Here is a 26378-nt window from a genome sequence, read left to right as displayed (position 1 = left end):
CCTGTTATGCTATAGAAGGCAAAAATGAATAAGAGAAGGATACGGAAATGTGAGAGGGGAGCAGATGCGGGGATAGCCTTCATTTTATCTGAGAAATGAATTTTAAGATTGTCAAACATTCCTGCTTGAATTTGTATGAAATGCGTTCAAGACTGAATATCTGTAACTTTTAATTATTCACTAATGTAAATTATCCACTTCTAATTGGAGAAATAGAATTGCTGCAATTAAGAAAGTAGAATGAAAAGAAATAGAATTCTCCAATTAAAATGAATAATCAAGATTTAATGTCTGAATTTTTGAGAAGATTCTTATATATTTAAAGGTAGAGGACCGAAAACAGTTTGGAGCAGTAGAAGCTAAAGCGGAATTGTCCCTAGAAGTACAACTGCAGGCTGAGCGAGACGCCATAGACAGAAAGGAAAAAGAGGTAATAAGGAGTTTACTTTTAACGACAAAGTGTGGTTTGAATTATTTTAGAAAATGTCATTTGAACAGAATGGAATTTATGGTTTAAAACCAAAGTTTAGATTGTTTCTTAGTTCATTGCCTAAGTTGACCCTGAAGACTGTAAACATTTGAACAAATAAACTGGAATGAGGGAGAGTGTTCAGGTAGAGGAGACAGTGTGAAGGCCTTGACACGGGAGGAAGATATATATATAAATGTGTTCTTAAAATAAAAGATTAATAATAAAGTAACTATATAAAATTCTTTTATGTTTTTCTGTTCCTTCCCTTCCATAAAAAAAGTGCACTTTTAAAACAGTAGTAATTTCCAATTCCTAACTAAATTACAACTTTATTTAAACTGTCTACTATTTCCAAAGCATTATTTTTTTATGTAAGTATCCTCTACATTGTCTGTCTATATCATATCATCTAAAATGTTTCAAATTTTTTAAATTACATTTTTATCTCTTTCCATATAATTTTCTCAAGACGTTTGATATATTTTAACAAATATTTATTGAATGGAAACAGTGCGTAAATATTAATAAGTGCTTTGAAAGATAGAGTGATTCAGATTCAGCTAAAACTATAGCTCAGGGAACTTGTAGTTTAGAGGAGAAACAAGCCATTTATATAAATGACTAAAAAATGATCATTTCCATGAGAAGGATTATTTTCTCACTATCACACAGTACTCAGTAATGTTTATCTAAGAGGTTTCTATTTATTTTGGTTTTTGGTTTTTGTTTGAGAGGCAGGGAACGCTTTTGTTTATATGTAACTACTGTGTGTTCAAAAACATTAACATTTAAGGATTTACCTTACAAATAATCAAATGAATTATCTGCTTTCTAAAGAGATGGAACTTCAAAACTGGGCCCAAAGGCATTGATAATTGAATATGGATATTTGATTAAGTTTAATAATTTTATACTTTTGTTATTATTTGAATTTTATGTAACACTATTTAACACTTTAATTTCTTTTATGTAAGTATCCAGTAACTGCCTACCTTCTACCTAGAATCATGGTTGTTAGAACTACAGGAGATCTTAGAGAGCTTCTGTCAACCAACTCCCAGTTTTTAGATGAAACAGAGCCAGAATGTTGAACAAGTAAAGGATTAAACTGACAGCTGATCTTGGTCTACTAGTTTTTAATTACGGTGACAAGTACTCTGTCAGAACTCACTCAGTAACTGGAGAATGAAAGACAAGAATGTAAAGTTGAAACATATCTCATAATGAAAATAACTTCTTAAACATTCTGTCTTGCACTAGGCAAATGTTTTCAGATATCTGACAGAGCATAAATATCAGGTGTGTCTCATTATATTTGAGATACTTCCTATTTCTGTCATAGCCTAAATATGTGTAAAAGTAAGTTTACTACAGTGTTTAGAAATGCAGGATGAATAGAAAGAGAAGAAAACCTTAAAAGATAAGAGTCTCAGGATGATAAGAGGAGATTAATGTGGAGAGAAACAGAAGGAAAAAGTTCTTTAAGAAAAAGATGCCTGCAATAGATTTCAGCTCTCTGTTGAGCTAATGAGACCTAGCTTACAAATCGCAGTAATAAATAATAACTCTGTTGAAGTCTGTACTAGAAAGTGCTAAGTATTTTCAGTGCCTTATGTCATCAGTCCTTATACTCTCCCTGAGGATAGATTCTATTGATGAGTAAACTGAGTCTTAAGGGAGGTTAAGTAATTTGCTAATGTCACATAGTAATTGGTTGAGCAAGAATTCCTCCTCGATTTCTCTGATTCTGGAGCCTTGTGATACTAGACTGCCAAAGCATCCCAGCATGTTTTGCTTTTTTGTGAGACGTGTTACAGACTGTCATTCAACATTTATTGAACCTCCTGTGTGTAGACCACCACTGTCCAATTGTAAAACTAGCTCTGGCCTTCAAGGAATCTACTGTCTAGAAACTAGGAGATTTATACACACACATTTGAAAGAGGTGAGAGTACTTAGTAAGAAAACACAGGTAGGTGCAAATTAATGTAATCCAGTCTAGATATCATTTGGTAGCTAAATTAAACAAGTTTAAATCAGAAAGCTGCCATTTTGTTTTTAAACCTTAATAACATTTTTCTGGTTTTTGGTTGTCATAGACTCAGTAATAAGACAGCTAGGACTGAAACTAAAGTTTGGCTAAAAAAGAGGAAAGAATGCCCTACAGTGTCATTTTGGGAATTGAAGCCTCTGTTTTGAGGCCTCAAGTTCAACTGCTTACAACAGGAATGTTAGTGCTTGCGACCAGTGCTTCTCAGTCTTTGTGCATATGAATCACCCGGGGATCTTGTTAAAAATGAAGAATTTGATTCAGTTGGTCTAGGTTGGGGCTTGAGAATCTGCATTTCTAACATGTTTTCAGTTCTGCTCCAGGGACCACACCTTGAATATCAAGGCTAAGAATTTGAGCATAAACTGTTGTATCAAAAAAGAAAGTAAATATCAGGTGAGGCTGGGCAGCAATTTTAAGCTTAGGTATCTATGTATTTGTTGAAATAATGCCTTCTTCATCAAAAGTAGTTGTAGAAAATAAGGATAAGTGTAAACACCATTATATTACATAACTTTGAAGATGACATAATCATCACAGTTTTCAACAAATTAACTTGATAATTATATATGCACAACTACTAAATATATTTAAGGTGTGCCTACTGAGTGTAATACCAGTGTTACAGAAAGTAATTTAAATATAAGTCTTAGACATTAGTTATTAGAAGCAGGATAAATGATAGTTAATGTAAGGTTCCAGAGGGTAAATTCCTGAGGTTCAAGGGCTGACTTCCACATAACTAGCCTTGTGACTATAGGATGAAGTACTCTTTTCTCAGTGACTCCCTTCCTCATTTCCCTCATTTGTGATATGAGGATAATCCTAGTAAAGATTTCCTAAAGTTGTTGTTATTAAAAAATAATAATACATATAAAGCATCATATGCAGTACTTAGCAGTTAATTGTCTATAAATGATAGCTGTTATTTTTAGTATCAGTACCGTTTCTGTTAAAGAAATATTAGGCTAAATGATTTTGAAAGTCTTTGCCTTGCTAATGCCAAAAAATGATTGTGATTACGTGTCGGTGTATAATCAGAAAATGCTCTCTTTCAAGTTCTGAGGTAATAAATGATTTATAGGTGCTTTCTGAGCCACCTGCCACTAAATGTTGCTCTTGTATCTCAGGTTGCTTTTAATGCAGCAGTTTTGATCATCAGGTAAATTACACATTTGAAAAGTAATTCATTAAAAATGTATTGAGAAGCTACAAAGCACTGAGTTAAATGTTCCTGTCCTCGGTCAAACCCAGTTTTTTAAATATAACAATAACTAGCTCTTAATATTCATCATTAGTTTTAGTCTCTTTATAATCATCAAAGAGCCACTTTTTCCTTTAATCTGTGCTCAGAAATGAGCTTAATTTCAATTGTCCTACATATGGCAGCCCTCTAATTGTCTCCTAAAATGGTTTTAATAAGTTACTCTTTAAGTTTCTGTATTTCAGATCTAAGGATCTCATGGTCTTTGTCTGCCCCCGTTCCCTTCTGCTCCATGGAGACACATGGCCGCCACACCTTTCATTGGGTTAATTATTAATATGAACTAAAGTGAGCTAGTCTCACTTGGTGGCTTAATTCTACAGCTTTCTCAAGCCTTTCTGATAGCAACTAAATTCAATGTAAAATAAGATTTTAAATGTAGACTCTTACCCTTCTTTCCATGGCTCTTTTCTGCTTTACCAGAGGAAAAATTTTAGGTAGGAAATGGCCCCTTGTATCCTTCCTCCAAAGGTCTCCTCTTTGCTTTGGGCTTGATGGTTTAAAGGTGTTCAGTTTGAAAATGTCTAGGAAGCACAGTGTGGCTTAGAGAAATCCCTTTCCTTTATTCTCATGGCTCACGTGTTTTAAGCATATACATTATAGAACCAGTAAAGCACTCTTCATCTTGCTTGACAAATACACATTTGTGTAAACAGGTTTTTCTCTTTCCATTTCATAATTTTTGTATCAAAGATCACAAACTTGGAAGAACAGTTAGAACAGTTCAGAGAAGAACTGGAAAATAAGAATGAAGAAGTCCAGCAACTACACATGCAATTAGAAATACAGAAAAAGGAATCTACTACTCGCCTACAAGAACTTGAACAAGAAAACAAATTATTTAAGGTAATTAGTTAAGAAAAACTTTGCCTCTAAATAATTCATTGTTTTTCTCTTGTGTAGCTGTAGTATTAAGCACTTGCTAAATCCAGCTGCTAAATAATACTTAACCAGAGGAACACTAGCTGCAAATAGAATTGCATAGAATTTACCTTAAACGCAACATAAATATTTGAATTCATCACAAATGAAAAAATTTGGAGACCTTTATCAAAGCATTTTAAGAACTACTGGTGATATCTCTGATTTTTTCCATTTGTACATTTTGGGCACTATAGCTTGAGTAAGAGTTAATTGAAAGAATGTTCCAAAAATCACATGTAATGCTCTATTCAAGTGGGATGGTTATTTTTGTCCCTAGGATGAAATGGAGAAACTGGGATTTGCCATAAAGGAATCTGATACTGTCTCTACTCAAGACCAGCATGTACTGTTTGGCAAATTTGCTCAAACAATGCAGGAAAAAGAGGTAGAAATTGACCGATTGAATGAGCAAATTACAAAACTTCAGCATCAACTTAAAATTACAATAGATAACAAGGTATACTAATTTAAAATTGATTATTACATGAAATTATTTAAGCTAGAATTTTACTTTTTTTATTGAAGTGTGGTTGATTTACAATATTGTGTTACTTTCAAGTGTACAGCAAGGTGGTCCAGTTATATTTATTTTTCTTTCAGATTATTTTCCATTATAGGTTATTACAAGATATTGAACATAGTTCTCTGTGTTATACAGTAACTCCTTGTTGTTTATGTATTTTATGTATAGTAGTTTGTATCAGTTAATCCTACACTCCCAATTTATCCCTCCCTCACTTCCTTTCTTCTTTGGCTACCACTGATTTCTTCTCTCTGTCTGTGAGTCTATTTCTGTTTTGTATATGAATTCATTTATATTATTTTTTAGATTCCACATATCAGTAATGTCGTATAATATTTGTCGTTCTCTGTCTGACTTACCTCACTCTTAGTATATATTCTCTAGGTCCATCCATGTTGCTGCACATGGCAGTATTTCATTCTTTTTTATGGTTAAATAATATTCTATTGTATATGTATGTGGAATCATATCTTAAATCAGTCTTCTGTTGATGGGCACTTAGGTTGTTTCCATGTCTTGGCTGTTATAGTGCTGCTGTGGACATTGGGGTACATGTATCTTTTCAAATTAGAATTTTCATCTTTTGAGGATCTATGCCCAGGAGTGGGATTGCTGGATCACTTGGTAGCTCTGTTTTCACTTTTTTAAGGAACATCTATGCTGTTTTCCATAGTGGCAAAATGATGTTTTTCAGTTTCACCTTTAATGTAAAAACCAAATAAAACCTTAATTCTCTTTTACCGAGTAACTTTAATTTATTAAGACACATTGGTTTAACAAGCTATGTGTATTTTTATCTCCTCCTAATATTGCCAAAGATTTTTGATGTTTTATAGAGGGTCTCTGGTGACTCAGATTTCATCATCTCATTCTAACCAAATCTGTTAAAAGTTCTTCTATTTAGTATGAGTTAAATAAGATAATGACATTTGGGCACTATCTGTTATGGATTGGTTTATTTCAATACATCTTCCTTTTCAATTAGAATATATTGGTATTGACTATTTTCCCTATAGGAAATCATATACTGGAAGTATAAATCACTGTATTTAATGACTTTCTGAATGAAGTTCTAAGTAAGGTCCTTGTTTGACATGAAGAAGGATTTAGTATGTCTGAGAAGTATATTTGAGAAGTTAATTTTTGTGTGTATGATCAACCCTTTAAGATCTTGTCCTAAAATGAAATAAAATTCCCAAAATATAAATACATATTGATTATGCGTTACTTTTTTCATTAACTAATAGGTTATCGAAGAAAAAAATGAACTGATAAGGGATCTCGAAACGCAAATAGAGTGTTTAATGAGTGATCAGGAACGTGTGAAGAAAAATACAGAAGAAGAAATTGAGCAGCTCAATGAAGTGATTGAAAAACTTCAACAGGAATTGGCAAATATTGAACAGAAGACATCAGTGGATGCTAGTTCTCTCCCTGAAGAAGCAGATAGTTCAGAACATCAATTGGATATGGTAATAGCTGAAAAACTGGCCTTGGAGAAGCAAGTAGAAACTACTAATGAAGAAATGGCCTTTACAAAGAATGTACTTAAAGAAACCAATGTTAAAATGAACCAGCTAATGCAAGAATTACACAGTTTAAAGAGAGAACGTGAAAGTATAGGAAAAATCCTTAGTATACCAGAGCAAAGTATTAACATGGCTACAGATGATCTGAGCAAAAACAAACCTGAGCTAGAAGTAGTCCTTACTGAGGATTCTCTTAAACCCCTAGAAAATCAGACTTACCTCAGATCTTTTGAAGAAAACAGCAAAGTTTCCATAAGCAGTTTGAAAACAAAGGTGCTACAACTTGAGAGCACTGTGAGTGCAAAGGACTTAGAACTTACCCAGTGTCATAGACAAATAAAGGATATGCAAGAGCAAGGCCAGTCTGAAATAGAAATGCTTAAAAAGAAGATTGTAAACCTACAAAATATACTTGAGGAAAAGATTGCGGCTGCTCTTGTGAGTCAAGTCCAACTTGAAGCAGTTAAGGAGTATGCAAAATTCTGTCAAGATAAACAAGCAATTTCATCAGAACTTGAAAGAAGAAATATGCAGAATTTAAATCAACTAACAGAAAATGAGATGGAGTCATATGTGTCAGCATTAACCTTAAGAATATCAGAATTAGAAAGCCAGATGGTTGAAATGCAGACTAGTTTAATTTTAGAAAAAGAACAGGTAGAAATTGCAGAGAAAAATGCTTTGGAAAGAGAAAAGAAGCTGCTAGAACTACAGAAGCTATTGGAGGAAAGTGAGAAAAAACAGAGAGGCAAAGAAAGGAAAAGATGCCCTGAAGGAGATTTTGAAGTTCTTAAGGTTAGTTTGTATTTGATTTTTTCACTTAAATACCCTAAGAAACACTTTTATTTTGTTCCTTAAACTGACTACTAATTTACTAAATTAAATAATGATTTTTTTACATCTAGCAATTTGTATGTAAATGGTTCTTATAAAAATTCTGTACAATCATATTATTATCACCAGAAAAATGGCTACAAACTATATTTTGAAGTCTTCAAATCACTTAATTTATTTCACTAGAATAATCATTAGGTAGAACAGTCAGAAGAGACTTAGAAATGTTAAGTTCAGCAAATGTCCTCTGAAACTTGTTTGGCTTTTTTCCTTTTTCTCCAATATGCATGTTATACGGTCACCTTTTAAATAATGAAAAATATCAAAATATGTTAGTGTTCTAATGTATGAATGATAAGTCATTAATTTTGGCAGATTTTGTATATGATAATAGATTTCATCCTTTCCTAGGAAAAATTTATATTTCATCTTTGCAAGTCTACTTAAAGATCTGAGATTGCAGTTATTTCTTAGCATAAGACAGATGTGAAAAGACTTTAATTTTCAGATTCTCACTTCATACATTTATAATTTGGATAGTGAATGTGTAGTCTTATCTGAACACCAGAAGATTAACTAATATATCAGGATTCTATAAATATGTATTTCACAAAGAATAATCTTTCCATTTACTATACTTTTTCCTCCTAGCTCACTGAAACTATATAAATTACTGTAAATAATATTTAAAATTGTAATGTGACTTTCCAAATATGTAAAACTTCTAAGAAATATCTTAGTAAAATCTGGTAGCTTTTGAGGAAAGTGATATAAGTATGAAAATGTTTTGAATGGTAACAAAAAAAATCTTCATTAATTATAAAATTTTAGGGTATATATTTGATGACATACTTTACTTCTCATTCCCAGAAAATCATTCTTTTCTCACTGTCTCAAGACTTTAGAATGATGGTTTCAAAGAAGTTTCCCTATTTGTTGAAAGAACATGGATCATTCTAAGCCCCTTTATCTACTAGGCAGTCATTCCTGCAAAACTTTATTAGAATGTACAAATGGCTTGAACTTGTCTTTGTTTTTTGAAAATGATGTGTTCATGTTTTCCACTGCCATTCAGACAACTACTGAATTGATTCATACCAGTGAAGAAAGTGGATTTTTTGGTCAACTTGAAGCTCTGAGAGCTGAGTCAGCAGCTACCAATGAAGAACTTGCCAGTTTTAAAGAGATAGCAGAAAAACTTCAAGAAGAGCTTTTGGTAAAATAAGTAACATAGCCCCTAATTCAGTTATTTTTACCTATCTTAACTTCATTTCAGAGTGTATTCTCTTCTTTGAAAACAAACCCAGATCTGTCACTTCACAGCTAGAAAAAAATCTGTGAATTTGGTGAAATTTTCACCATCTTACTATCACCTTTCTTGCTTAGTTTTCCTTGGAATTTTTTGTCAGGGAGATGCTTTTAATCTTTAATGAAGGAGGAGAAAGACAGGTGTTACAGAGAATTGTATATCCTCTAAGAACCAAAATTAGAGGCTGATAAAATGATTTCACTTCTATGGTAATCTGTATCTACACACACACATACATACACAAATACATAACGTATGAAAACTGTGAGCATTCCTGAAATATTTTTCCTGTTATTCTGAGGAAAGTGAACATACTAGCATGAATTATACTGCCCTCTGTATCCTAAATTCTATATGTGATATTTTTAACTGAATGTCCTACTGTTCTATTCATTATGTTTTTAGGTAAAAGAAACAAATATGGCATTTCTCCAGAAGGATTTATACGAAGTTAGGGATCAACTCACAAAGGCAGAAGAGAAATTATCCTGCTTCTTAGAAAAGGAAGATAATACTGAGGTACAAGAAAACAGAAAGGTCTGCATATTAGAGCCACTTCCTATAAAAGTGGATAAAAGCTCCGCATCCCAGACAGGTGGGACTCTCATGGTCCATAGCAGCAGTCAGACTCCACAAATTCTTGTTAGAAATACAGGAATCCAAATTGATTTACGGAGTAAATGCTCATCAGAAGAAGTCACTGAAATAATTAATCAGTTTACCGAAAAAATTGAGCAGATGCAAGAACTACATGCTGCTGAAATTCTGGATATGGAATCCAGACATATTTCAGAAACTGAAACCTTAAAGAGGGATCACTATGTTGCTGTTCAGTTACTGACAGAGGAATGTGGTGCCTTGAAGTCAGTGATACAGTGTCTGAGATCTAAAGAGGTATTTGGTTTTCATAATACGTATTTTTTCGACATTCCATGATTTTTTTTCAAAATTCTGTGTTTTTAAGACAGAAATTTGGGGCAATCTCTTCCTTATGATAAAATTACAGCTTAAAATCTTTCCATTGTATAGAGTCAGATAATAATATTCCACAGAGTTCCTGTGCAGATTTACAACCTGATGTTACCATTTTTTAATTTATTAATGTCTCATTATGATAATATCCATGAAGAAAAAAATTAGACTTTTTATAAAGCATGGATAGTTTCATTAATTATGAAATGTGTGACATATTTAATTGTGGGGGTTTTTTGGACAGCATTAGAAAAGAACAAAACTATTCATTGAACCCTATTATCAAAGCAAAAAAATTATTTTTTATTTGTTTTCTCCAATTAGGGATCCTCAGTTCCTGAATTAACACATTCTGATGCTTACCAAACTAGAGAAATATGTTCCAGTGGTAAGTTATAAATTCCTGGAAACTGTGTAGTACTTGTTTAAAAAGAGTTTGTTTCTCTTTAATAGTCAGTGGTGTCTTCTTTATTTTAGATTCTGGATCAGACTGGGGTCAGGGAATTTATCTTACACAAAGTCAGGGATTTGACACAGCATCAGAAAGCCGAGGAGAAGAAGGTGAAAGTTCAACAGATTCATTTCCAAAGAAGATAAAGGTACAAAAGACATACTTCTTTCCATAAAACTTAGCCAGTGTGGTTTCTGTATTGAACATAGTAGTACATTACAAGTTACCTTAGAAGAACTTACTGTAGTAAGATCCTCTCTGAAGAGAGAATTGTATAGCTAGAAGGAACCTTGGAGTTCTACTTATATTTCCAAATTTTGTGGGTGATAAAGTACAAGGTACTTAATTATTTTATAAATTTTTTTAATAACTTATATTCCTACTATTTTTGTTTGCCAAAATTATTCAAGCAGTCTCAAAAACTACAGTGTATCTCCTATATATTCCTTTTGGTCAAATTAGTGCCATTAAATTAAATCCAAGAAGAGCACATTAGATAAATAAAAGGAACTTAGAGATGAGAGCTACACAGAGTCATAGGCCGTCTTTTGGGATTGGCTTACCCCGCCACAGGAAGAAGGCGTTCAGCAATGGTAATCTGATGTTTCCTTTCTGTAGTGGCTTTTCTAAGTCAGTCCGACTGGGATAAAGCTATCTTAAAATTTATTTGTTTTCCTTTGTCTGACTTTGCAATCTTTGAAGAAAATTTCATAATTTTGTCTTTTGGGTTATGGTTTCCAGGGATTACTGAGAGCTGTCCATAATGAAGGCATGCAGGTGCTCTCTCTCACTGAGTCTCCCTATAGTGACGGAGAGGACCATTCTGTTCAGCAAGTTTCAGAATCTTGGCTAGAAGAGAGAAGAGCTTACCTTAGTACAATCTCATCGCTTAAGGATTTAATTACCAAAATGCAAGTGCAGAGAGAAGCCGAGGTACTCAAAGAATATTATGCATCAAAATAGTTTTATATGATTTTTATCAATAATAAGGCACTTTACAAATTAAATTCTTGTCTTTTATGATGTATTTTCTTATGAATTACTATATATTGCTTAAATGCCCCAAGTCACACACTTAAAAATAAATTCATATCTCCTTAGGCTTCTGATACTTATTTTGGTTAGTAGATAGATAGATCATTTTTAAAACTTTTTAAAGCATGCTTATTTGAAGACTAACTTTTGTTTTTTATACTCTGCTAGGTTTATGGTAGTTCTCAATCTCATGAGAGCTTCTCCGACTGGCGAGGTGAACTTCTGCTTGCTCTTCAACAAGTTTTCTTAAAGGAGCGTAGTGTTTTACTAGCCACATTTCAGACGGAGCTGACAGCTCTAGGTAGTAGAGATGCAGTTGAATTATTAAACTGTTTGGAACAGAGAATACAAGAACAGGTATCAAAATGAAACTTTAAATAAAACTTTAAAACATAAAGAATGCTTTTTAATAGTAATGAGAAAATGAGTTGTTGCTTGGTTTTAGAGTAAGTCTGAAGATTAAAATTTTAATAGGAATCACTAAAAATATGTAGGAGAAGAATTATTACCTTAAATGTTTTGTGTTATGTTATATTATAAAATAAGACTAAAATTTAATGAGCTAAGCCTCCAACTTAGGAAGTTAGAAAGAAAGCAACAAAATAAGACCAAAGAAAGTAGAGAGAATAAGATACTTTCAGTTCTCGTTATTTGCAGTAGTTAGATTCTGTAAAGTTGCTGAAAATGCTGTGCCATTGCTACTAGGGGAAATACAGAGGTAGATTCCTCTGAGCCCCTGGTGATGACATTTTTGTTAACCGGTCAATATATAACCTTGTTTTATATGTGTTTCTATTTAAAGGCACTTTATTTCCTATATTCTGTTGACTCATTAAGACTGAACTCATGGCCTACAGCACTATAACTTATACCTAAACTTATACCTTATCTAACACATGCATTTTCTCTGTAATACACCTTACAGTCTTCTTCTGCTTAGGAACACTAGACAGTACTTCATATCTCTCCTTGGGGACCATGTTAAACAGCAAAATCACGAATAAAAGTCACAGAAGTACAAAAAACACAGCACTAAATAGATGGCAGAAAGGACACTTGTTTACAGTATAAGAGATGAAAGAAGGCAGAATTCACCTGGTTCAACTTCAACCAGGAACATATGCATCTGGCAATTTAAATTTTTGCTACTCTGTGCATTTTTGAGAATAACCGTTAAGAGCACCACAAGTATTGAGTTTGGGGTTATAGACAAATTTTAATGAATAGGCAGATTATTCTTTTTTTAATTGAAGTATAGTCAGTTTACAATGTTGTGTCAATTTCTGGTGGATAGCATAATAGTTTAGTCATATATATATACATACATACATTTGTTTTCATATTCTTTTTCATTATAAGTTACTACAAGATATAGAGTATAGTTCTCCGTGCTATAGAAACTTGTTGTTTGTCTGTTTTATATATAGTAGTTAGTATCTGCAAATCTCAAACTCCCAATTTATCCCTTCTCAGCTCCTTCCCCCACTGATAACCATACGTTTGTTTTCTATGTCTGTGAATCTGTTTCTGTTTTGTAAATAAGTCCATTTGTCTCTTTCTTTTCAGATTCTGCATATGATTGATATCACATGTTATTTTTCTTTCTCTGGCTTAATTCACTTAAAATAACAGTCTCCAGGTCTATTTTTTTTATTCTTTTTTATGGCTGACTAATATTCCATTGTATAAGTATACTACAGCTTCTTCATCAAGGCATTTGTCTATGGATATTAGGTTGTTTCCATGTCTTGGCTACTGTGAATAGTGCTGCTATGGACATTGGGGTGTATATATCTTTTCAAATTAGAGTTCCCTCTGGATATATATCCAGGAGTGGGATTGCTGGATCCTATTATAAGTCTATTTTTAGTTTTTTGAGGAATCTCCATTCTGTTTTTCATAATGGCTGCACCAAACTACATTCCCACCAACAGTGTAGGAGGGTTCCCTTTTCTGCACATCCTCTCCAGCATTTGTCATTTGGACGTTTTAATGATGGCCATTCTGACCAGTGTGAAATGATACCTTATTGTAGTTTTGGTTTGCATTTCTCTTATAATTAGCAATATTGGGCATTTTTTTTCATGTGTGAATAGGCAAATTCTTAAATACATAATCCACAAATAATGAGGCTCAACTATAATAAAGAAAAAATAAGTTGGTGAAATGCATACACTGGTACAATAGAATAAAAACACTGAAAGTCAGTTCTTTGAAAGGTTAATAAAACAAACTTCTGGAGAATAGGTTAAGGAGAATTCTTTCTTAAGAATTAGGAATAAATATGAGATTATAAATAAAGATATAGTTGAGACGTAAAAATAATAGAATAATTTTATGTCAGTTCAAAAACTTGAGTGAAATGGACTGATTTTTTAGAAAAATATTGCTTATCAAAACTCATTCAAACCCAGCAGTTCCACTTATGGGTATATATTTAAAAAAAACCAAAAACAGTAATTCAAAAAGATAAACGCGCCCCAGCAGCATTATTTACAATTGCTAAGATATGGAAGCAACCTAAGTGTCCATTGGCAGATGAATGGATAAAGCAGATATGTGTACACACACACACACACACACACACACACACACACACACACACACACAATGGAATACTACTCAGTCATTAAAAAAGAATGAAATTTTGCTATTTTGCAACAACGTGGATGGACTTGGAGTGTATTGCTCTAAGTGTAATACAGACGAATACTGTATGATACCACTTATGTGGAATTTAAAAAATAAGAGCAAACTAGTGAATATAATAAAAAAGAAACAGACTCAGATATAGAAAACAAACTAATGGTTACCAGTGGAGAGAGGGAAGTGGGGAGGAGCAATAGAGGGTTAGGTGTTAAGAGGTACAAACTATTATGTATAAAATAAACAACAATGATATATTGTACAGCACAGGAAATATGGCCAGTATTTTATAATAACCATAAATGGAGTATAACCTTTACAAATTGTGAATCACTAAATTGTGCGTCTGTAGCATATAATATTGTACACCACCTATACTTCAATAGAAAAAAAGAATGAGAGAGAGAGATAACTTCCAAAAACATACCAAAAAAACCCAAAACAAAAACAAAAAACCTCATTCTAGAAGAAATGGAAAACCTAAAAAGACCTAAAACTAGTAAAACAATCCAATCAGTAGTTAAAATCTACTCACAACATTTAGCAGTCAGATCTTGATTTTTAACTACATCCTCCATTAAAGTAAACTAAGACTCCTTGGAGAAATGGCTGATTCCAAGGCTGCAGCAGGGAAAATACAAGATGAAACTGGAATATCTTGTTTAACAGACTAGGAATTGCTCAAAGAATGAAGGAGATAGAAGGTCACAAAAGCCAGCTTGAGCAAATTCCCACTGACTACATTTGGAACAATTTGGACATCTAAATAATGATAATGATATTATAAGCCAAGAGGTAAACTGAGAATCCATGAATTACTTCTGATGTAAATAAATGAATAAAAATTCTTCCTTGCAGTAGAATAGCAACTAGTGTGTAGAATAAATGTTGAAATCAGTAGATCAATTCATGAAGTAATCAGCAGTGAATGCTAAAATAACTATAAAAAAGTTTGATCAGAAAAGTGTATTTACATAGTTTCAAAGTAAATCCCCATAAAATCCTTTTTAGTTACAAAAGGAAAACAGTAACTTTACAGTGGAGAAACCTTGTAGGTAGCACCTTAACCAAGTGATCAGAATTAATATCACCAGTAATGGAACAGACATACATGTACTTCCTATATGAAAAACAGAAACATCATTTTTGTACAAAACCAAAACCTATTCATAGGGACATATCAGACCAAAACAAATTAAAACCACTACACATAGATCAGAATGGCCAACATAAAAATTAGTGACACCACCAAGTGTTCATGAGGAAGCAGAGAAATTTCATCTCTCTTACTGGATTATAAAATGGGAGAGCCACTCTGGAAAATTATCTAGCAGTTTCTTAAAAAGTTAAATATACGCTTAGCATATGACCTAGAAGTCACACTCATAGATGTTTATCAGGCAAAAATGAAATCTTATGTCTCCATAAGAGCTTATATATAAATGTTCATAACAGTTTTGCTTGTAATAGCCAAAAACTGGAAACAACCCAGATGTTCTTTGAAAAGTGAATAGAGGAACAGTCATAATACATCCACACAACTAAATACTACTCAGCAATTAAAATGAGACAAACTATTCATAGCCTCAATTATTGTGTAACACTCCTTCTTTTGGTGGTAGGAGGGATCAAACTTTTCTCGAGGAGTTTTGGGGAGGGCTGAGAGGACAGTGGAATTTGACATCCTCAGCCAAGTTAGGATCTCCCCAGCTTCACTGTCACTGAAGGCATGACACTTTTGAAATGACAAGGTTATAGTGATAGAGAACAGATCAGTGGTTGTCAGGGGTTAGAGAGTTGGGGAGAGGATATTACTAGAAAGGAATTGCTTTGTGGTGATAAAACAGTTCAGTATCCTGATTTTGGAGGTGGTTACATGAACCTATACATGGGGTAAAATTTCATAGTTCTTCATATCAAGAAAAAGAATGGGTGCATGTAAAAACTAATGAAATATGAATAAGCCCTGTCCTTTAAATAGTATTGATCAATGTCAGTTTCCTGGTTTTGATAATGTACTATAGTTATACAAGACGTTATCAGGGAAAGCTGACTGAAGAGTACATAGGAACTTTGTTTAAAATTATTCAGAGAAGTTTTGTAAAACAGAAGGACATACTGTCAAAAAGTCAAGGCCACAAAAGACAAAGACTTATAAATAGCACTTTTCCCCCCTTTTGCTATTAAGACATTTAGCAAAATTTAAATAAGCTTTGTACATTAGATAATAGTATTGTAGTATGTTAATCTTCACTTTTGATAATTGTACTGTGGTTTGTAAAAGAATGTTCTTGTTTTTAGGAATTATAAACTGAAGTTTTTAAAGGTAAAGGAGGATTTGCAACATATCCTCACAAATTTTGGAAAAGAAAAACGATAGGTGCATGTATGTGTAGGTAAATACACACATATGATATGGGGTGGGGAAAGAGAGAATGCGGAAGCAAAGATGGTTAGTATTTGGGAAATTTGGATGAAAGATATAAGATTTCTTGCACAATTTTCGGACTTTTCTGTAAGTCTGAAATTACATCAAAATATGAAGTTACAAACAATTTGCAAAAAATCTACCCACAGGAATTATACCAAATCCAAGTGGTTTTATAGGTGAAGTATACCAAACATTTAAGGAGCAGCTAATTCCAGTGTTATACCTATGCTCCCATTGTAGGATGATTGGAGGAATGCCCTTTTTATCAGGAAGGTAATAAAAATAGTAGTAATTACCCTGTTACCAAAATCAGACAAAGATAATACAAGAAAGAAAAATTATGGGCCTGTTTTACTTACGAATATAGATGCAGAAATCCTAAACAACATACTATGTATATTTTTTAAAATGATATATTTTTAAAAGACACAATCACCTTACACTTATCCAGGGATGCAGAGGAAGCATACCAGTAAGAAAAACTCATGTGACTCATTACTTTAACAAATTAAAGGGGGAAAAAAGCCCAATGATCATCTCAAGAGGTACAGGAAATAAAGAAATACCTATATACCTATATACATACATACATATACAATAAAATGAAGAATTTCATACTTTAAAACACCTTAAAAAATAAACTAAAAACAAAAAGAAATTTCTTGAACTGAGTTAATGTTATGTCTTGCAAAAACTACAGTAAGTATTATATCTGACAGTTAAATGTTAACATTTCTTCCCTAAGGATTCACTGTTTCAGCTGTGTCCAAAAGTCTTGCCAGAAGAGCAAAGCAAGAAAAACATGTAAAACGAAACTGGATTTTTTTTAGAGAGAGAGAAAGAGAGAGAGAGAGAGTGAGTGAGTGAGTGTGTGTGTGTGTGTGTGTGTTTGTGTAATGTAATATACAGAGTACATGAGAATAACACCAGCCTCAGAATTTGGTTATTTCTTGAGCACATGGTGCAGAGGATGTTCAGGGAGCCGACATGGGGACTTCAGCTGTATAGGTGCTGTTTCTTAGGCTAAGTTCATGGGTGTTTATTACATTATTCTTCATGTTTTATTGAGTGTTTGAAGAATTTTGAAACAAATGTAAACGTTAACATCTGAAAAGTAAATCCTAATTAGTAGGAAGAAAAAATTAACATCTTTCCAAAATTTTAGCATGCATAATCCATTCATTCTTCTTCAAACTTCCTGGTTGTTAATTTTATTATCTTTAAAACTCTCCTCACTTTTTTTTTATAGAGTATTGAATATCAAGCAGCTATGGAATGCCTCCAGAAAGCAGATAGAAGGAGCTTGTTATCTGAAATTCAAGCACTGCATGCTCAAATGAATAATAAGAAAATGACTCAGAAAAGAGAACAAGAAAATGATCAACCAAGCCAAGGTATGCTATGTGGCAGGCTCATGTGATAACACAAAAAGATCAGACTGTTTTGTTTCCCTTATTATTATTCCGTTAAAACACATTTCCTCTTAGTCACATTTTCTTCTCATTCTCCTATCAAGGAGTTGATCTACTTGCTCTGGGGATTAAAGAGTTGTCCAGCTTGTTTTAAGGTATATATATGTATAACAATATTTTTTAAAATAATATTTTAAGATAATATTTTTTGAAATTTTTTTAAGAGTTGAATAATATTTCCATTAGGGTTCTCTGACCAGGCACAAACTCATACTGAAACTTTGGGAATAGAAATAAAATATGTTCAGTCATGCTGTGCCATCTAAGCTTATTTCTCCATCTTAAATAAAAGCAATAGTTCTTGAAATTGGGAGGAGGTAGTGGTGGTAGAGGTAAGGGGTTATTGCTCAATTACAAGAGAGAAAATGCTGTGTATGCCAAAAAGGTCGGTAAAGACATGCTTTAAAATAGCAAACAATTGTGCTTTGATCTCTTAGAGTCTGAAAATGACTTTAGCTGTTTGTGGAAAGAGAGTGACAGTAACTCTTAGAATATAAATACAAATAGTAAATACAGAATAAATACAAGTAACTCTTACAAAATAAATTTAAAAAAATTAGAGTCATCAGTTTTCTGACATAAACAGATCTATTTAATTTAAAATGAACAGGCATTATCTTGATCAGGTTGTTTAGCACATTAAGTTCATTATCTTTCTTTGTTTTGAAGTTCTGTGTGAGTCTAATCTAAAGGAAAAAGGAATCCACAATGAAAGTAAACATTTCTTTTTTAATACCTTTTTTAAAAAATAGTGAACTATAACAGACATACAGAAAAGTGCAAAATGCAAAAATATATACTCTATAACAAATTATTAAATGACTATCTGTAGAAACATCATCCATATCAAATATTCCAGAAGCCTCCTTCTACTCCTCTGTAGTAACCTAGAGGTTACCATTATCCTGACTTCTTACTACCTATTTATATATTCCTAAGCCACATAATTTTAAAGTTTTTCCTGCTTTTGAACTTTATTACTCCATATATTTGTGTCTTGTTTCTTTCACCTCTCTGTGCCATTTTTCTGAGTTACTACATTTATCTCTAGTTCATTTGTTTTTCTTACTGTATAGAATTTCTTTGTGTGAATATTCCACAATTTATATCCATTCTGTGGTTGAATATTTTGGTTGTTTTTAGCTATTGAATCCAATAGTATTCTGTACATTGTTATGCCATTTTTCTGATGCATACATGCAAGAGTCTTCTGGGTACATATCTAGGAGTGGGCTTGCTGGATCATGGAATGCGTATCTTTAAAGGTACTAGGCAGTGTCAAACTGTTTTCCAAAGTGGTCATATCAGTTTGTGCACTTTCCAGCAGTGTATGAGAGTTCTGTTGCTTCATATCTTTGCCAACAGTTGATATTGTCAGCCTATTGTTGCCAGTCTGGTGGGTGTGCAGTGGATTGTTACTATGGTTTTAATTTACGTTTCTCTAATTACTGAATTGGCTTAGTTCTTTGTCATAATGATTAATCGACTAGCTTGATTTTTGGTTTTGTGATGTCCTTTTTCAGATCTTTCCCTCACTTTTCAATGGAAATGTCTGTTAATTTAAATTGAGCTGCACCTAGAAATTATTAAAGTGAAATCTAATTTGTATCGTATCTACTGAAGGCACATCTTTGTCTTCAGTTCTGTTTAATAGAATGATAGAAACACCTGTGCTTCTGCAAGTTTTGAAAGTTATACCTGTCTCACATTTGTCATTGATAAGCTGAAGATTTTAAATAGCTTTAAATATTTCAGAGAAAATCAGTATAATGAGGTCACAAATTAAATATATCCCATATATTTAGACACAGGAAGAGTATTTTTAGAAAATTTATTAGTATTATTTTACTTAAATAGAACCCCATTGAAAGCTTAATTAGTGTCACATAGGGACATATTTATGAGTATAAATCCTTAGCCTCTACTCCCCAAGAAATAGTTTTAAAGCCTAAATTAACATAAATTTTCTCGAGCCAGTGTTATTCCTGTCTCCTAACATCAGTAATGTGAAGTATGAGATGATGAACTTCAATGAAATTTTTTAAGTTAAAGATACATTTATGGTAGAATAGAGAAACGAATAGAATAAGAGTCACCCCGAGAATCTCCTAAATCCTAAAATAATGACTAATGACTATTAACACTCAGATAAATATGTCTTCAGATTTTTTCATTGTGCATATGTATGTAAGTTTATATTTTTCACAAAAATGAGTTGTGATATATATTTCATTCATTTTTCCATTATACTGAGGGATTTAAATATTTCACTTTGTTTTCAGTGAAACAGGCATGTAGCAAAGGTTTGGTATGTTTTTAAAGAAAAAACCATAATCCCAACTGGTGTTAGGACTTCCTGTTATAGTGAAGTTCCTAGGGACTGTCTATGAAGGAATGCTGAACAAAACGAGCAGCAGTGCTGATCATTATAGTCATAATTACATGGATAATTCCTGCAAGTATTTTGGCTATGAAAAACCATTGGCATTTTTTAATGTGAGCTGTTGAAATTTTGAATGAACAAATACAAGCTCCTATTTTCAGTATTATGTGAAGACCACAAGTTTTTTTTTAATTTCAAGTCTTGCATCCAGTGATGAATTCTGTTAAACTTTTATCATGTGTTTTATATATATATACTTCTGAAATCTTGACCAAGTTAGCACTATGAGGAAAATATTTTAAAATGTATTTATATTAATTGCTAACTTTGGGGGCTATAATCTTTTCATATTTGCTTTGTAGAATTCTCAAGTTACAAATCCTAAATTACAAATCAGTTCTTATCAACAAAATATTTGGAAACCAAATATGAGTTGCTAGATTGTATTTTAAATATTAACAATTTTCTGCTTAGACCTCCTAGAATATAATATGCAGCAGAAGCAGTCTCAAATGCTGGAAATGCAGGTGGAGCTCAGCAGTGTGAAAGACAGAGCAACAGAACTGCAAGAACAACTAAGTTCTGAGAAGATGGTGGTCGCTGAACTGAAGAGTGAACTTGCACAAACTAAATTGGAACTAGAAACCACACTCAAGGCACAGCATAAGCACCTAAAGGAATTAGAGGCATTCAGGTGTGCCAAGTTTCCTCACTAGAATCCTGTATTGGGGAAGGACTTGGAGTAATTTTGTCACAGACATTGTGCAGATCTTACAAAAACATAGAATTATATGTGATGTTTACATAGCATGAAACTCTTATTTATACGAAAAACTGCAGTGGAAAGGAAACACTCCAAATTTTTCCAAATGATAAACTCATGATTAGGTTTTGGCATATTCTCCTCGTGGCTTGAGTTCTATTTGAGACTTGTATAAGATACATAATTTTGACCTTTATTTTACCAAATAATTTGAAGTGATATTTATGAACTCAATAGAATTCATGGCTTAGTTACCTAAAATATGCAAAACGTTTAAAAGATAACACTTGTAAAAAGGATAAATTTGTTGGTGTAAATACTGAGATATTCTGCTTGCCAAGAACATATTGCAAGTATAGGCATTATTTTGAACATTGTTTCCACACAAAGGATGATTCCCACTGTTCAGTAAAAGACAAAGGAAATTTTTTATTATTATTTTGTAACAATAAGTTGTTCACAGTAGTAAATAATAGCTAGTAGCTGTATTACTAGAAACAGTTAATTTGAAATGAACCACAAAGATCTTTAATCTTTACTTGGTTTATATTTTCCTATTAGCTGATTTATAATATGCCTTCACTTTTCAGTGGACACTGTTCTCTTTCTCTCTCAATATATACTTGGTCAAAGTAGTTCATTTTTCTCTCTGATTTAGATTGGAAGTTAAAGATAAAACAGATGAAGTACATTTGCTTAATGACACATTAGCAAGTGAACAGAAAAAATCCAGAGAGCTCCAGTGGGCTTTAGAGAAAGAGAAAGCCAAGCTGGGACGCAGTGAAGAGCGGGATAAAGAAGAACTTGAGGTATTGTTACCTTTGTCTTTAAATATCTGTGAAAAAATCCAAAACAATAGAAGAGAGAGGCGATGTTTCTCTTCCTAAAATTTTATCCTTAGATCCTTTACTAGGTATTATGAATTGTTCACTATATGTCAGATATTATAATGTTATCTAAAGTGTATTATCAGGAATTGCTAATAGTATGATCCTTTTTTGTAAAACAACAAAAAAAATTCAAGGATGCATAGAGACTGTTCTGCTACAGCTGTGTTTCAGGAATTTGAATTAGTGCATGTACAATTTGATAAATGCGGCAAAATGTGTCAATTTAATACAGTAGTTTTAGTCCCTGTTTTCTCTAGGGAAGGGGAGCAGTGATATTTTTCTGGCAGTACGAACCCTTGCTGCTGTATTATATCAGAAATATTTGTACCTTTAATGGTTATTAATCCTAGGAGAAATGTACCCTGCTTTATATTCCTTAACCAGATATGACTAATGTTTGGAAAGAAAGTATTATTTAGCTTAATTCTATTGTTTATAATATTTTATGAAAATCAACTGACTGTCCAAATAATTATACTCTAACCACTGAAAATATGTTAATAAATTGGATAATCAGTTCTGTTACCAAGTACTATCAACTTAGTGTTAATAAAGGCAAAATTATGTACTTATAAAGTATTTTCAATAATGTTAACAAATTTTTTAATTCAATTTTTTCCTACAAGGATCTGAAGTTTTCACTTGAGGGTCAGAAACAGAGGAATATTCAGCTAAATCAACTTTTGGAACAACAGAAACAACAACTAAACGAATCACAGCAGAAAATAGAATCACAAAGAGTGCTACATGATGCCCAGTTATCTGAAGAACGAGGTCGAAACTTAGAGCTTCAAGTACTCCTTGAATCTGAGAAAGTTCGAATTCAGGAAATGAGTAGTACCCTGGATAGGGAGCGGGAATTCCATGCACAGCTGCAGGGCAGCGATGACAGTGGGCAGCCTCGACCATCCTTGTCCTCTGAGGACCTCCTTAAAGAGCTTCAGAAACAGCTAGAGGAGAAACACAGTCGCATAGTAGAATTGTTAAATGAGACTGAGAAGTATAAACTGGATTCTTTGCAAACAAGACAGCAAATGGAAAAGGATCGGCAGGTTCACAGAAAGACATTGCAGACAGAACAAGAGGCCAATACTGAGGGACAGAAAAAAATGCATGAGCTTCAGTCCAAAGTGGAAGATCTTCAACGCCAACTGGAAGAGAAAAGGCAACAAGTTTATAAGTTAGACCTTGAAGGAAAACGACTGCAAGGAATTATGCAGGAATTCCAAAAGCGAGAATTAGAACGAGAAGAAAAACAAGAAAGTAGAAGAATTCTGTATCAGAATCTTAATGAGGTAAATTGACACACTGTTTTAAAATCCTTTTTTTAAATAGATTTATTGTAGTTTTTGAAGGGGAGGAGGTAATTAGGTTTCTTTATTTACTTATTTTTTTTTAATGGAGGTACTGGGGATTGAACCAAGGACCTTATGCATGACTAAGCATGTGCTCTGTGGCTGAGCTATACCCTCCCCCCTAAAATATTTTTTTAAAGAATACTTGCCCTGTGATCATACAATTTTGATACTGAATTAAATTATTTAAATACCTATGTACAGATCATTCAAAAAGGAAATTTATAGAAGTTTATTTAGAATATAAATAATAATTGTGTTCCTTTATGAAAGAATGTAATGTGCTATTCATTTATAATTGTTGCTTTTTCTTTTTCTGTCCAAAATTACCAGCCAACCACATGGAGTTTAACCAATGATCGAACCAGAAATTGGGTTCTTCAACAGAAAATAGAAGGAGAGACAAAAGAATCAGGCTATCCCAAAATGATTGAAATGAATGGAGGGGGAACTGGTTATAATCATGAATTAGAAATGATCAGACAAAAACTTCAACGTGTGGCTTCAAAACTACAGCATCTAGCCCAGAAAGCCTCCAATAGGTTAGACTTTTATACCTACCTTTAGAAATAGCATTCTTAGACAAGCTGGGTAGAAACTGTCCCTCTTTAGTACCTAGCCAAGGGTGGGGAGTTGAAATTTTAAAGTTAATGCATGTTTACATTAGGAGGTGATATTCTTTAACAAAACTAACACACCTGAAAACAAATACTGTTAACACCCTGACACAGAGAAAGAAACCACTTTATGTAAAGGAGAAGTAATAGGTGGAGTAGTGTCTCCTGACCTGTAATGTTCATGCTAGTCAGCACTGATAATTGAGATGATATGTTTTTACTTTCTGCCTTTTTCTTGAAGACTGCAGTATGAAACAGCAGATGATGAAGATTTTGTTTGGGTTCAGGAAAATATTGATGGGATTATTTTACAGCTAACTGGCCAGCCAGGTGAAGAGGTAAGACTTTTTAAAAAGTCTTTGTAAAGTATCAAGAGCAAAGATTTAATGGAAATTGTATGAATCATTTGAAATTGGCATCATATTTTCTAAAGAGTATTAATTTTATCGTTTGATTTATTTAAAATACTAATATTTGCCTTCTCTCAATAGAAGATAGTGAAAGTTTGAGGGGAAATTAACTTTCATTATCATTATTGAATAATTACAGTGACCTTGTATTATTGTATGATAACTAAGTTTCTTGAAAGAGTAGTCTGGCTTCTAACCTTATCACTCCATGAAACCACCCTCAGAATGCCACCAGTGTCCTCACAATTGATTAATCTGGTGGATCTGTTCAGACTCTGTCTTTCTTGTCTTCTTTGCAGCATTTGACACTTTTGACCTCTTCCATCTTGAGTACTCTCTCTTTCTTTACCTTGTGTGCTAATATTCTCTCATTTTTTCCATTTCTTTCATCAGTCACCTTCATGAGTTCCTCTTCATATGCTCATCCATTTTTTTCTCTATAACTGTGAAAGATCATTCAGTCCCATAGCCTGAGTTCTCAATAGATTTATTTACTGAGCAAATACTTATATTGGGCACCTACTGTGTGCCAGGCACTATACTAGGTTCTGGGGCCATGGAAAGCAAATCTGGTAAAAATCTCATCCTTACGGAGCTTATCTTCTTGTGGATTGTGGTTCTAGTCTAGACCTTTGTCCTGTTGTCTAATTTTCAGTTAATTACTAGACATCTTTCCTTGGGGAAACATGCACCATATGACCCCTTAGGAACCTTACAGGCACGTTCCAAACTGATCATCATCTTCCTTTTCTCCTTCCTATCCCAAACCTATATTTCTAGTCATAAGATCACCCAATTTAGAAACCCGAAATTCACTACAGACCACCTTCCTTCACTCGTACTTGCACATCTAAGCAGTCACTGAGTCCTTTGCCTTCTACTTTGTAAATATCTATCCCACGTGTCTTTAGTCATTGCCTGCATTCAGGCCTTCAGCATTTCTCAGCTGGACTGTCAGCAAAAAGTTTCTGATGTGTCTGCCTGACACCAGGATCTTTCCTCCCTAATTACTCTACTTTGCACACTACTATCAAAGGAATCTTTCTCATGCATAAATTTTATTTATGGCATGCTCCCAGCCTAAAGCCTTTCATGGCTCTTCACTACATACATTTAGGTCTGTTATCCATAAGGTCTTGAAGGAGGCAACTTACTCTAGCCTTAACAAGCGTCTTATAACTCCTTTAAAAGCAACACACTCTCGTTCGAGGCTTTGTGCCTTTATACATGTTGTTGTTCCTTCTGCTTAATATGCCCTTCTTTCCTGCTTGCTAGATTCCTACTTATTACTTAAGACTCAGCTTAAGCACCACTTCTTCATGAAATCTGTTGTTCTCAGTGACTGTTCACATTTCTGTATGCATTATTCACAGACATTTGTGTTTACATGACCTTATGCCATTTTATCTTTCTAGCCTGGCTTAGTATCCCCAAGTCCTTCTTGTGGCTCGTTAACTGAAAGACTACTGAGACAAAATGCTGAGCTGACAGGACATATCAGCCAACTGACTGAAGAAAAGAATGATTTAAGGAACATGGTTATGAAGCTGGAGGAGCAGATCAAGTGGTATCGACAGACAGGAGCTGGCAGAGATTATGTATGTCTGTTTTTATCATGGCCACATAATAAGTATTTGGTATTTAGGAGAATCATTGGAAAAGTTTATAGGGATGACAGTAATAATAATAATAATAATAGCTATTTACTTATTTTTATTTATTGGGAGCCTTCTCTGTGCCAGATTCTGCATTGTATGTGTTCAGAATCTCTAATTCACACCCAGCCTTGCACATGAGAAAACCAAAGTCAGTAGTGAAACCAAGATCTACTTACCTCCAAAGCCAGGTACTTTTGCCTTCTATGGACAACTGCAGACACATGAAAGAATGTTCAAATGTGCATTCTTTCTTGTCAGTTATTTATCAGTTATTGTGTTCATAACTCAAGTGAAAGATACCATTAAATTATGTATTTCAGTCTAACAAACTACTCTGGCAATTAAAAAAATTTTTTCCATTAAAAAACTATAAAACACTAAATTGCTAGT

General features: G+C 33.2%; 1 protein-coding gene and 1 long non-coding RNA gene across 12 annotated transcripts in view; one reads left to right on the top strand and one right to left on the bottom strand.

Annotated features, from left to right (window-relative positions):
• Positions 1-26378, top strand: part of AKAP9 (A-kinase anchoring protein 9) — a 139203-nt gene that overhangs the window by 104606 nt on the left and 8219 nt on the right. For 9 of the 10 annotated variants that reach the window (XM_072964997.1, XM_072965004.1, XM_072965003.1 and 6 more), the window contains 17 exons: positions 326-430; positions 4480-4632; positions 4988-5167; positions 6481-7557; positions 8672-8812; positions 9311-9799; positions 10202-10265; positions 10355-10476; positions 11070-11261; positions 11532-11720; positions 17690-17834; positions 20770-20989; positions 21717-21867; positions 22575-23243; positions 23637-23845; positions 24162-24258; positions 25746-25928. In XM_072964997.1, coding sequence (XP_072821098.1) covers positions 326-430; positions 4480-4632; positions 4988-5167; positions 6481-7557; positions 8672-8812; positions 9311-9799; positions 10202-10265; positions 10355-10476; positions 11070-11261; positions 11532-11720; positions 17690-17834; positions 20770-20989; positions 21717-21867; positions 22575-23243; positions 23637-23845; positions 24162-24258; positions 25746-25928 — 4386 coding nt within the window. The remainder of the gene's footprint in view (positions 1-325; positions 431-4479; positions 4633-4987; positions 5168-6480; positions 7558-8671; positions 8813-9310; positions 9800-10201; positions 10266-10354; positions 10477-11069; positions 11262-11531; positions 11721-17689; positions 17835-20769; positions 20990-21716; positions 21868-22574; positions 23244-23636; positions 23846-24161; positions 24259-25745; positions 25929-26378) is intronic. The other variant, XM_072965005.1, reaches the window with a different exon arrangement.
• Positions 11331-26203, bottom strand: LOC140697432 (uncharacterized). 2 transcript variants are annotated; one of them, XR_012074502.1, is made up of 3 exons: positions 26165-26193; positions 23865-23918; positions 11331-11692 (listed from the first exon to the last, which is right to left on the bottom strand). It is a non-coding gene; the product is annotated as an uncharacterized lncRNA (long non-coding RNA). The 2 variants fall into 2 exon arrangements; XR_012074503.1 differs by lacking the exon at positions 11331-11692 and adding an exon at positions 22916-23099 and having other exon boundaries at positions 26165-26203.

The sequence above is a fragment of the Vicugna pacos genome, chromosome 7, assembly GCF_048564905.1.
Source record: "Vicugna pacos chromosome 7, VicPac4, whole genome shotgun sequence".
NCBI classification, from domain to species: domain Eukaryota; kingdom Metazoa; phylum Chordata; class Mammalia; order Artiodactyla; family Camelidae; genus Vicugna; species Vicugna pacos.
The sequence above is the reverse complement of the archived record's forward strand: the minus strand, read 5'-3'. Positions and strand labels throughout refer to the sequence as shown.